The sequence below is a fragment of the Brachionichthys hirsutus genome, chromosome 15 (genome assembly GCF_040956055.1).
Source record: "Brachionichthys hirsutus isolate HB-005 chromosome 15, CSIRO-AGI_Bhir_v1, whole genome shotgun sequence".
Taxonomy (NCBI): domain Eukaryota; kingdom Metazoa; phylum Chordata; class Actinopteri; order Lophiiformes; family Brachionichthyidae; genus Brachionichthys; species Brachionichthys hirsutus.
The window spans coordinates 2414453-2426482 of record NC_090911.1 but is presented as its reverse complement, the minus strand read 5'-3'; the positions used below and the strand labels follow the sequence as shown (position 1 = coordinate 2426482).

Below are 12030 nucleotides of genomic sequence, written 5' to 3'. Positions count from 1 at the left end.
ACAAGCACAAATACTGACAAACAGCCCTACAGGCCACGGCGTAGTTGATGCGACAGGTCAGCTTCTGGAGCTTCACCTGCCGGCGCCCCACATCTGTAGGAGCCCCACATCTGGAGGCGTGCAGCTGATCGTTCACAGCAGCAGGGAGGATGCGATTCCAGAGAGGAGATCTGCTACAAGTCAACCTGAAGGCCAACATGATGAATGTCAGTCAGTGCGGTTTTACTGATGAACAGTTTTAATTTGTTAATAAAGACGGACATAAATGTTCTCGTTCACGCCTACCTGCCCTGCTTGTGTTTTGGCTTTTTGTCTGTTTGCCTGCTCCTCTGGATTTGTCTGCCTGGTTTGTGAACTCTGTTTCCTGGTACGCGTCTACCACCTGCCCGCTTCTGATTTGTCTGCTGGAAACATGGAAGTTACGTTTCTGGATTCCCTGCGCCTGTCGTGATTTCGGGTTCTCCCCGTCTGTGACTTGACGCCATATAATGAAAAGAAATACATAAAAGAAACTGGAAATTTGGCCAATATTCATTATTGGCCCCTCAGGCTGAAGTAACTAACTGACTGATCAGTAGGTTAATGCGCTGCTAATCTTCATCCCGCTGCTGACCAGAATAACCAGATGAACTGTGCTGTTTTGACGACACATTGGAGAGCCTTGTTTCCTGTTAAGGACAACTTTCGAATGTTGTGATCCTACACCTTCGTGACTTCACGTCGGTCTCTGATAGTGACATCGTTGTGTAATTGTTGTCCGGTCACTGAAGTCTGAAGAGAAAATGTTGTAATTTTTCCATAATGGTCAAGATTTCTTTTAATTCTGCATCTGGATGATTTCAATCACCATGAAAATCTTAAGATTATTTGGGTCATACCCTACCCCTGCAACAATAAAGAAAGTATGTAATACATGTACTACTGCTAACAAATATACAAGCCAATGTTCGTTAGTCCATTACATGTTGAAATCATGGATAGTTGAAAATAACAGTAAAATTGGGATCTGCTGTTTGGAAAGTTTAAAAAAAGAACCAATTTGATTTTACTAAAGATAACAAAGGTACAATTTACCCGCAGGACAGAATATTAACCACAACATATTTTATTTGCATGTACATAAAGCACAGCTTGGATTGGTGTGAATCGTTCATCTACCAACACCTCCGTACTCCTGCTTTCAGTCAGTCCTTCATTTATCTGGTCTGTTAACGCTGTCCGTGTCGAAACTGAAGGGCTTGTCATAGCCCATCAGGTGGTTGTAGTCCTGTGGGATGGGGAACAGGTCTGGGTTTACGAGCAGCCCCATGCGGTCGGCATACAAGGTGGTGAACATCTTGCTGACGGCTGGGATCCTGACTTGACTCTGGTGGAACACGGTCTTTTTTTCAGTGAGGAAGAGACTCAACGTGACGGCGGTGTAGGTGTCTTTGTCCGGCTCGTGGTACAGACGGAGGACGTAGCCCTTGGTGAGAAGGTGTAGCAGGGCAGGAATGAGGAAGGTGAAGAAGCCCGCGATGGCAGGAAACAGAACCTTAACAGCAAAGCCGTGGGCTCCAAAATCCGTGTGCAGGAGGACATGCAGCGCGAGAAGCAGGCTGGCGACGCTGCTGCTGTAGGAGAGCAGCTTCACCCCTGCCAAGAGACGACGCAAACGACAGTTACAGGAAGCGCTCGTGTGCATCTTCATCAGCGAGAACGTGCCGCAGTACTCACTACACAGTAAAACGGCAATATACGCGCAGTTTGATGCAACAACACTAAATACAGTAAGATTTAATTCCACTGCTTATTTGTCAAATCTTACAGACCATGAAATCAATTTCATTAGACGATAACCTGAGTAAATGCAAAATAAATGTTTTACATGAAGATTGAATTCATTATGGGGGGGGGGGTAACCTACCTGGCCCTGTGATGTATTTGACAGTATTATTAATGTATAAAAACCTACTAGCTCATAAGAAACATAATTTTTAGATTTTTTTTTTTTAAGAGCAGCCCGTGTGCTATTCATTCAGGTATAAACTGATGAATGTAACTTACCGAGAACGGCACGGCCCATGCTGCCGGTGTAAACCAGATTCCCATCCCCAGAGTGGACCACGGAGAGGCAGCGGATGGAGGGACGTCGAGACTGCACCTAGAAAAAGACCAACACGTGAGGAGAGCTGGCTCGGATCTGTTGTGATGGTCTGGAAGACCCTCCATTCAGCCGGCACTCGATTTGCATGGAGGACACAAAAGGGAAAAGACTGATTCAACTTCCAAATTTAATTTCCTTTAACTTTGCCTGACCTTGGTTTGACATTCATGAAACTATCTTAAGCTTGGCAATGATGGAACACATTTTCATCATTTTCATCTTACAGTAAGCGATAGGCGCGTCCAATGGGACGAGAGGCTTCTGTCCAGAGCTGATAGCAGCAGCACAGGAGCACCCAAGGCTAGGCTAGGCTAGGCTACGCTAGGCTAGCTAAACTGCGCAAAACAAAAATACACCTGTTCATTTTAAGCATTCTCAGTAATGTTTATCCACCGTTCCGAGCTATACCTTGCAAAAATACAATGTTGGAACGGCGATAATAACAATACCTTGTAGTTCACGTTGAGCAGCGACCTTCGGATGTCGAACGGTGGCCGGACCTCCGTCACTGCTCCGGTGAACGACGCGCTGTGACGCGCGGGCGCATTGTGCGCGTTACTGACCGACAGAGAAACAACAAAGGGTCGAAATCTAAGCAGACGATGAACCGAAAACAGAGTTAGTCGCGTAATCATCCTGATAAATGCGAAACACCAACGCAGGATGTAAATACTTCCGCTCCGCCTCCTTCCTGGGTTGTAGTGGCGGCTTGCAACACCGCCCCCTGCTGCTCCGGAGTCCACACTACAAACAACTCGGAGCAATGGGGGAGCTTAGGAAAAAGGCTTATCCAATTTGTTTTTAACAGTCTATTCACAGAGTGTAATTTGTGTAAACGAGAAAGTCCCAGGGAGAACAGTGCAGAGTGATGGAGAGAATGTGGAAAGGAGGTGAAGAATCGTGTGCAGAGAGGCTGGAACGGGCGGAGGAAAGTATCAGGTGTACTCTGTGATAGGAGAGAGTCAGCGAGGACGAAGGGAAAGGTCTACAAGACAAAAGACAGTGGTGAGGACAGCCACGATGGACGGCTTAGAGACAGTGGTGAGGACAGCCATGATGGACGGCTTAGAGACAATGGTGAGGACAGCCGTGATGGACGGCTTAGAGACAGTGGTGAGGACAGCCAAGATGGACGGCTTAGAGACAGTGGTGAGGACAGCCGTGATGGACGGCTTAGAGACAGTGGTGAGGACAGCCGTGATGGACGGCTTAGAGACAGTGGTGAGGACAGCCATGATGGACGGCTTAGAGACAATGGTGAGGACAGCCATGATGGACGGCTTAGAGACAGTGGTGAGGACAGCCAAGATGGACGGCTTAGAGACAGTGGTGAGGACAGCCATGATGGACGGCTTAGAGACAGTGGTGAGGACAGCCGTGATGGACGGCTTAGAGACAGTGGTGAGGACAGCCATGATGGACGGCTTAGAGACAGTGGTGAGGACAGCCAAGATGGACGGCTTAGAGACAGTGGTGAGGACAGCCATGATGGACGGCTTAGAGACAGTGGTGAGGACAGCCATGATGGACGGCTTAGAGACAGTGGTGAGGACAGCCATGATGGACGGCTTAGAGACAGTGGTGAGGACAGCCGTGATGGACGGCTTCAGGGCCGTAAACAGGCAACAAGGCAAACCAGGCCCACGATGAAAGCTCGGTCTGAACGAAGTCCTTGTCTCCGTTCGATGGACGTTCCTCCTTCACAGACATGTTTCTGCTTGTAAAACACGAATGACCTCCGGCCTGCCGGACCCTCACAGAAATACACAGAAGGACAAACTTGTGTTGATGCTTTTTATAACAGCCTGTATCTGTTACAAGACATTTCAGACATCTACAATGTTTTTCTTTTTTAACATCGCTTTAATGTTGTTGTATTTTAATAGTCACATATGCAGGTATTGATTCATTAGGCCTTTTGAAAGCATTTACCAGTCCACACACACACACACACAACATACGTTGTTCTCCTTTGCATTTTTCTGTAGGGTATTTCCAAAATACATAGAAACCTCATATGCTGCTGCCCCCTTACACAACAAAGGGACTGCATAACACAGTTTTATTGATTTATTGACTGATCATGTTAAATCACCATAGGGCACACCAGACATATTGCACAATAGACCCTTTATGAGTTGTGCCCTCCCGTAAGAGGGGGCGCAGCGGAGCTCTTAGAGGGTCGCTTTTGGAATTTTCTTTGTTCGGCTCCTGGAGCTGCCGCGAGAAACACCAGCCGGACCTCAGCGCTGAAACCCTGAACGTTTGCTTCATTGACCGACAGAGAGGTAAAGAGAGAGAATATAAAACTCTAACATTCCTGTAGGAGAAGGACATGGAGATCAAGGAATGAATGAGACCTGTTGTTACACAGCATGTCTAGCAGTCGTCACACAAAGACAGTGGACATACCCTGATTTAAAGAGGTCAGCGTAATCAGACATGTTTTGTCTGGAAGCATTGCTGGAGTTTGAGACCGGCAGAGAGAGCAAACTCCAAGGTTTCTGCAGCCGACTATCACCTCCTGCAAGGTGAAGCCAGTAAATTCTGATTAGACTTATCATTCCTTTATACACTTGCTAGAGATGAGCGTGGATTGGCCAGTGTTTGTTGCCCCTAGCAAACCCAAATGTGCTGAATAAAATGTGTTATTTTCCTATTTTGGTTCCTTTTTTTTAAGTATACTGAGTCATCCCAGAAGTTAACACCTATGAATGTTATTCTGGTGACTTAAGTCGTTTTAACTGTGCATCCATTGCTAATTCTCAGGAACAGCTGTTAGTTCTGAGCCACGCATCAGTGCCGAAAGATTGCAGGAAGGTCCGGAGAAGAATGAGAGGCTGTAGAAAAGGAGTGGCGCGCCATGCAGGAGCAAACGTTAGGAATGTAGCAACGGATTTGTCTAGTTTACATGATTTTTTAAAAGCTTTGGTGTTCGAACAGTATTACGGAACAACTTATATTCAACAACCGAGGTTGCACTGTATTCATATTTGCAATTATTTCCAAACTTTGTTTTCGTTATATTCCTTGTCTTTTGCACGCTGCTTGTTACGACACCTTTTATTCACCACCTGTCGCTGCTGCTGCTTTAACAAGCACATTTCCGCAGTCTGGGATTAATAATCTCTTTCGTCTTGTCTCGTCTTTTATCCCGTCCTTTTTCCCGAGATGGCGGATGCCTGCCGTCGCTGCTCAAACAGGGACAGGAGGTGCTCAACATTAAAACACTGAAGGTCTCAGCACTTTGTTGGGACACCTTCCATATGTGAAGTGTATTATTTCAAGAGTGCATGAAAGCAACGAAAATACACAATTCATTCCGTGTACACATACAGCAAAGCATCTTCATCAGGACTGATAAATATACTGTACACTATGTACAAGATGTACTTCAATCACTCTGCCTGGCTGATCCTAGTTCTTTGATCTCAGCTTGTACCTGAAGTCCACATCATAGGTCGGCTGCAGGATTCCCAGACCAGCACGCGACTGGTCAAGTGGTGGGACTCGGAGGGCGGGATCCAATAGTCCCATGTCAAAGTAGAACAGCATCAGAGTCAGGAACTGTTTGATCTCATATATAGCAAAAAATCTTCCAGGGCATTTGGTGACGCCTGAGCCGAAGGGCATGTAGAAGTAGCGCAGCTTCCGACCGTTGCGTGTGAAAGTGCTTTTTTCTTGACCGTTGTCGTCCAGAAAACGGTCAAATTTGTACACCTGTTATGTGATGAGGAGAGGGGAAGATTAGGTTTCAGAAGGAAAAACCAAATGCAAGCCCTTTCTTCAAGATGTTTTGTGTGTGCGTGTGTGTGTGTGTGTGTGTGATAACTACATAGAGGACTTACATATGGGTCCTCGTAGATTTCGGGATCATAGTGCACCATGGGTGGATACAGGGCAAGGACATCGTCTTTTCTTATACGGTAAGCTTCTTTGTTGTCAAGGTGAAGCAAGAAGTCCTCCTTGGCAACTCTCACATTCATCGAAGCGCTTGAAAGGCGCATGGCTTCTTTTATGATGCTGTCTGTAGACGAACAGGTGAAAGAAAGAAAATTTCAACAGAAGAAAAAATATGCATAACGACTGTGTAACGATGAATGCAGTATACAACAGCACCAACAGATCTTTATTTAGCAGTAACTAGTACTTCTACCTAGTACAGGCATGTTGTCCAACTGATCCCTGGTGAGCTTTAGTCTCGGGTTGCTGGACTCAACCGCTACACCTACTTTTTCCACAACTTTCTGCACCTCTTCAGAAGCTGCTTTCATAGCATCTGGACTCCTGAGGACAAATATGTGAACATTTTTAATGATTTATGATGCCATCACTCTCAGTGTGGTTATTATTTGCTGACTGGGCATCTTATTTGATAATATAATAATATATGAAGTTTGATCATATTAAATAATGAGTCACTTTTCATTTCATTTCATTTTCTAACCGCTTATTCCGCTATCGGGTCGCGGGCCAAGCTGGAGCCAATCCCAGCAATCAATGGGCGAGAGGCAGGGGACACCCTGGACAAGCCGCCAGTTCATCGCAGGGCAACACAGAGACAGACAACCAGCCGCACACACACTCACACCTACGGGCAATTTAGTGTCACCAATCAGCCTAGGCTGCATGTCTTTGGTGGTGGGAGGAAGCCGGAGAACCCGGAGAGAACCCACGCAGGCACGGGGAGAACATGCAAACTCCTCACAGAATGGCCACAAGCCGGAGACGGACCCGCGACCATCTCGCTGTGAGGCAACAGTGCTTACCACTGCGCCACCGAGCCGCCCTGAGTCACTTTTCTTTTTACATATTTTAAACCTGTGGCATTGACCCCATCTTATCTGTAACCAAAGCTGGGGAAATAATTTGCCACACCTGATGAGACATTGGGAATAACAGATATTTTACTGTTGTTTCTCAGCAATCCTTCTAATTGATAAGGTCCAAAGAAAACTGTATTCTGCAGTAAACTAAACTGGAATCACTTTTTTGGTTTTCTGCTTTATTGCCAAATATTTCAAGAGCATGAAGAAGGAATGTGTATATCAAAATAAAAATGCCAAGGCGAGGACACCATCTCAATCTGCGTTATGAATTCGCATTGAAGAGGAACATTAAATATATGTGGGTATCTGTTCAACCCTTAGCTCCTACTTGCTTTCAGACAACATACACAGCGCAGAAGATGAGGACTCGGCATACCTGATCATATAGAAGAGACTCCAGAAGGTAGCAGGTAAGGTGTTAGCCTGCGAAGCCCAGAGGAGGGCGACGTGTGTCCTGGCTTTGCTCACATCATTGAAGGTGGATAAGGAATCATTCAGGATTATCCTCATAGAAATCAGATCGGAAACATTCTCCCTCCTAGACAGATTTTCAGGATTCATGGTCTTTGCTAGCTTCTGCACATTTAAAGCAAAAACAAAAAAACATGTTAATTTGAGCGTGATTGCCATGTCTAAATGCACGAGAATCATGCTCACCTCTCTGGCGCTGTAGGCGCTCTTGAAAACGTGAATGGGAAGGCCAGCCACCAAGGCTGGAAAGATCTTGTCAAACTCTTTGAAGTTCTCTAAGGCACTGAGCACCAATGCTTTCTGAGCTGCCTGTCGAGCCTGGCACTCGTCTTCACCAAACTCTTTACCGAAAAGAGTCAGGTAGCCAGACTCAAACATCACCTGCTCGACAACGGGACAGAAGAAAAGGCCTTTTAGGACTCCTGGGGACATTTGGCTCATTGCGTTGGGCATGGATGCTAAAGAAATGTGAAGTTGTAAGTAAGTGAAGTCTCATTAAGCAGGTTCATTTTGATTGATTTGCAGTTATAACATACATTTTTAGGGCAAAATGTAAATATCAGATGTTTGTATGAAAATGTAAATTAGACAATCCAACACATGCAATGAGATTTAGACTCATTCAAAAGCCTTAAATCGATTGGGATTCTCTCTGAAGTCCAGTTACTGACCTTGTAGCAGAAAGCAAAGATGCCATCCACCTCCCAGTGGTCTTTGCTGGGGCTGTCTGACCTCAGCATGACATCCTGGAGGTGGCCCATCATGGTCTCTATCAAGGACGGCAAAGCGTCGCCCTGCAGCGTCTTCAGAAAGGTTTGGTGTAGGTTCTCTGTAGTATGGCCATGGCGAGGGTCAAAGCTGTCATGACCAAATGCCTAGTGAGGAGAGGGGATGAGGAAGTGCCACGGAAGTCCACAACAACAGCATGAAAACATCTATCTAAATACAAAAATACCATGAGTCAAGTCTATTAAATAAAATAAAGGACAACATCACACAAACTGACCTTAACTGATGTAGCAAAATGGAACTTTCTCCAATCCAGGTGCCTCCCCTGTCGGATGACTGAATGGTAAGAGAAGGGGTCACACAGGAAGTGGATGTACCGCCCTGCAATCTTGCAGGTGAAAATATGGCCATGCTTTTTATGGCGACTCCGGAGGAACTGGAGGGGGTTTGCCCCGAACTGCAAAGCACAACCCAGATAGGGCATGAGGCCATTCTCAACCGTGGGCTCGCCTGGTTGTCTATAAGCAGTCGCAGGAAACAGATAGGAAATGAGGATTTAGTGACAACCTGTTATCGTTGGTTGGTCATCCTGGCCCGTGTGAGACGTTACTACCGGAGTCGACTGGCGAACAGGTGTTGTCCGATGTTAACGTCTACGTTACCATTCAAATCTACGCAACTCAAAGTTGAAAAGAATTATATCATAGCAACGTGATAATGTTATCATGGCATTTGTCATTTTAGGTTCTAGATTATCATGTTCGCTTGCAAGCAAGAAAACAATGTTGGCTTTTTTTTTTGCTATCTCACTTAATTCTACTTTGACACTTGCTGGCTGTTGCAGTTCATTGTTTGTTTGTTTTTTTGTTTGTTATAGAATGCCAACGCAGATAGTGGGACAGTAGCATATATTGATACATATCGAATTGATAACTGGCTGGTCTCTCTCGCGTTTGTCTTTAGCCTACCTTGCACAGTCATGGCAACAAGTTGTAGAAAATGAATGAAAAAGCTGTGTGCTCAACACTGCTGGGTTTTTCAGTGAATAAGTGCTTTTTAAGTGCTTTGGTTATATTCCTGCCTTGATGATTATTACATCTTCAATATCAGAGGGATTTTCTTTCAGGTTGACGAGTAAATTCACATCTTCGGGTCAAGTAGAAACAGCAGAGCAATAACAGCACACTAGTGACTGGCCGGTGAATCATCAACATACCAAAAGAAAATCCAACCTTTAAAGAAAGGTTTTATTTGGTTAGCACACTCTGCAAGCATACTTAAGTCATTCAGTAATGTTGACATGTGAGTCATGCTCCTGTACCTGTTAGCTGGAAAATAAGTATGAATATCTTTACTGAGTCTGTGTGGCTCATTCTATAGCACAAGATTCCTATTAGACACACCACACGGGTAAAAGGCAGAAGAAATGCCTTACCTGCGGCGTATCCCCAGGACAAGCCAAATCAGGCAGCAGAATCCTGCCACTACTGCCCAGATCAGAGCAATGCTCATCATCACGGAACGAGAGAGGGTCCAATCCAGCAGCAGGCTCACTCAATAGTTCTGATGCTCCACACAGGCCACACCGACAGGAACCGAGATTGCCTAACTAATGCCTGCTTTATTCAAGTCAACCGTCCTAGAGAGAGAGAAATGGGTGTTAAACGTGTTCCAGTACAGAGACTATGAACGCACGGGAACAATGCTTGTCACTAACAATCGTGAAAACATCCAGTGAGCTCTGTTGGTTCAGCTGAGTGTGATGACACATCGATAGGAACAGGTTTTTATACCTGCGTAATTCCACAGGGTGGGTCCACGGGAAGCCGTACGGCAGCATGAGCCTCAATTACAGGAATTATGTGTTGAATACTCAGGGATTTAATTGCAAGATTATTTTGGGATTTTTTTTTTATTTAGTCTTCTCTCTGGAAAATGTGGTGTCGATTCACACAAAAACGAATCTGTTCAAATCAATCATGATTTAATTATTCATGCTCATATTCATTTAGATTTGAATATTTTGTGAATTTTCTATCAGATATTCTGACGTATAAAGTGTTAAAATAAAGCCTGTTTTTCTAATAGAATTTGTCGAGGAGAGGGGGCTGTGTGTTGCGTGTGTATGTGTGCGTGTGTGTGTGTGTGTGTGTGTGATAACCTTGACTGGAGTCCATGGACAACACTAGCTGATGGACTGTTTTATAATGGTTCAAGGTTGCTCGCGTGCGTGCGTGCGTGCGTGCGTGCGTGTTTGCGTGTGTGGGTGTGTGGGTGTGTGTAGGTGTGTGCGTGCGTGTGGGTGTTTGTGTGTGTGTGGGGTGGAAGGTGTTACCTGAATAGATATCATTCTCTGGGACATAATTGTCTCTTGCTTTGTTCATGCATTCAAGCGTAATGATAATTCCGGCATGTTTGCGTGCAAAGCATTTTCCTCATGCCTGTAACATGACTGATAATGTTTTTATGGCAAAACCAGCCGTTTCACCGTCTGAGTCTGTAGTTTGCATATTCATGAGAGCGTGAAACACACGGTGACTTCAGCCACTGGTTTGGTGACTGCTGTCCAGCGGTTTGGCGTCGTTGTCACATTGCTGGCTTGTATTTTAGCTCTGCAGCGGCAGCATTTATTGCTTATCGCACAGTCATTGCCAGTTTTCTGTTTTATTAATTAAGTAGTTTGAATCTTATTTTCTTATACTTTAATTCATCAAACTCGGTTGCTCCCTTTGGTAGCTTTGCTATCCAACATACTTTCCTGAACCCTAGCAACAGGCACAACGATTGGATGTGTGGGCCCGACGGGCAATAAACCAGATTCAGAATGTGCCACACAAACCCATCGGCCCTGCGTTGCTAACGTCCCGCTGACATTCCTCTCAGACAGAGAGGGCATTGTGCCCGAGGTGACACCATAATGAACTCTGAATGGCTCCGGCGCTCTTCTGCACGTAGCGCTTGTGTTTCTCACAGAGCAGGAGAATTGGAGCCAGTAGGAGTCTGATTCACAGACAATGAACGTTCCCCACAAAAGGGACAGTTGCAGAGGTATGTTCAGCGTTACATTATCACAGTGTGAGTCGTGCAGCAAGGCGGCACGGTGCGTGGCGCGTACCGCATCACAGCAAGAAGGTACCGGCTTCGATTCCTATCGGTTCTCTGGGTCTGCGCGGGTTCTGTCCAGGTTCTCCAGTTTCCTGAACTCACAGCTAGACTGTGCAGCTGGAGGAGCTCCACACTCCATTGATGGCCTGACCAATGAATTTTATAAAACCTTCCGGAATACTTTAGCATCTGATATTTTAGAGGTTTTTTTATACCTATGAAAAACTCACTTTTCCCATGTTTCTACACTATTATGGTGGGTTTGGGTCCTTATCAACCCAAAAACAGCAAAATAAACCATCCAGCCAATCCTGCGTAGTTTGTGTAGTTCTGTAATCACCTTCTGAAACGCGTCTGGCAGAAATATTTGTTAATGTGACGTCACGTTGTTAGAACGTGCACAAGATGTGTGTGCATATGAGAGGCCGTCTGGCCAGCTGCGCGAGTGCACGCAATGAACTTAGTTTCTGTTTCTGAGGCAGAGCTGTTTGAGACAGAAAAGAGGGATGCTGTCCTGCAGCATCTGAGACAGAAAAGAGGGACGCTGTCCTTGCAGCATCTGTTTGAGACAGAAAAGAGGGACGCTGTCCTGCAGCATCTGTTTGAGACAGAAAAGAGGGACGCTGTCCTGCAGCATCTGTTTGAGACAGAAAAGAGGGACGCTGTCCTGCAGCATCGGTTTGAGACAGAAATGAGGGACGCTGTCCTGCAGCATCTGTTTGAGACAGAAAAGAGGGACGCTGTCCTGCA

At 45.6% G+C, this 12030-nt stretch overlaps 2 protein-coding genes across 3 annotated transcripts; both read right to left on the bottom strand.

Annotated features, from left to right (window-relative positions):
* Positions 1-810: 810 nt before the first annotated feature.
* On the bottom strand, positions 811-2830 carry tmem70 (transmembrane protein 70). 2 transcript variants are annotated; one of them, XM_068749095.1, is made up of 3 exons: positions 2596-2830; positions 2047-2143; positions 811-1635 (listed from the first exon to the last, which is right to left on the bottom strand). In XM_068749095.1, the coding sequence occupies exons 1-3, from the start codon at positions 2779-2781 to the stop codon at positions 1193-1195; spliced, it is 726 nt and encodes a 241-aa protein (XP_068605196.1). In that variant the 5' UTR covers positions 2782-2830; the 3' UTR covers positions 811-1192. The 2 variants fall into 2 exon arrangements, with proteins under 2 accessions (XP_068605196.1, XP_068605197.1); XM_068749096.1 differs by having other exon boundaries at positions 2047-2137.
* A 2733-nt stretch (positions 2831-5563) lies between these two features.
* cyp7a1 (cytochrome P450, family 7, subfamily A, polypeptide 1) lies at positions 5564-9690 on the bottom strand. The gene is made up of 8 exons (XM_068748446.1): positions 9611-9690; positions 8453-8693; positions 8118-8321; positions 7633-7827; positions 7352-7551; positions 6303-6433; positions 5995-6173; positions 5564-5866 (listed from the first exon to the last, which is right to left on the bottom strand). The coding sequence occupies exons 1-8, from the start codon at positions 9688-9690 to the stop codon at positions 5564-5566; spliced, it is 1533 nt and encodes a 510-aa protein (XP_068604547.1).
* Between the last annotated feature and the right edge of the window lie 2340 nt (positions 9691-12030).

Coding starts and splice junctions, on each gene's coding strand:
- tmem70 (XM_068749095.1), bottom strand. CDS start 2,781: ATGATTACGCGACTAACTCTGTTTTCGGTTCATCGTCTGCTTAGATTT. Junction 2,144..2,595: donor TGCTCAACGTGAACTACAAG/GTATTGTTATTA, acceptor GTCTTTTTCTAG/GTGCAGTCTCGACGTCCCTC. Junction 1,636..2,046: donor CATGGGCCGTGCCGTTCTCG/GTAAGTTACATT, acceptor GTCTCTTGGCAG/GGGTGAAGCTGCTCTCCTAC.
- cyp7a1 (XM_068748446.1), bottom strand. CDS start 9,690: ATGATGAGCATTGCTCTGATCTGGGCAGTAGTGGCAGGATTCTGCTGC. Junction 8,694..9,610: donor GTCCTGGGGATACGCCGCAG/GTAAGGCATTTC, acceptor GACTGCTTATAG/ACAACCAGGCGAGCCCACGG. Junction 7,552..7,632: donor GCGCCTACAGCGCCAGAGAG/GTGAGCATGATT, acceptor TTAAATGTGCAG/AAGCTAGCAAAGACCATGAA.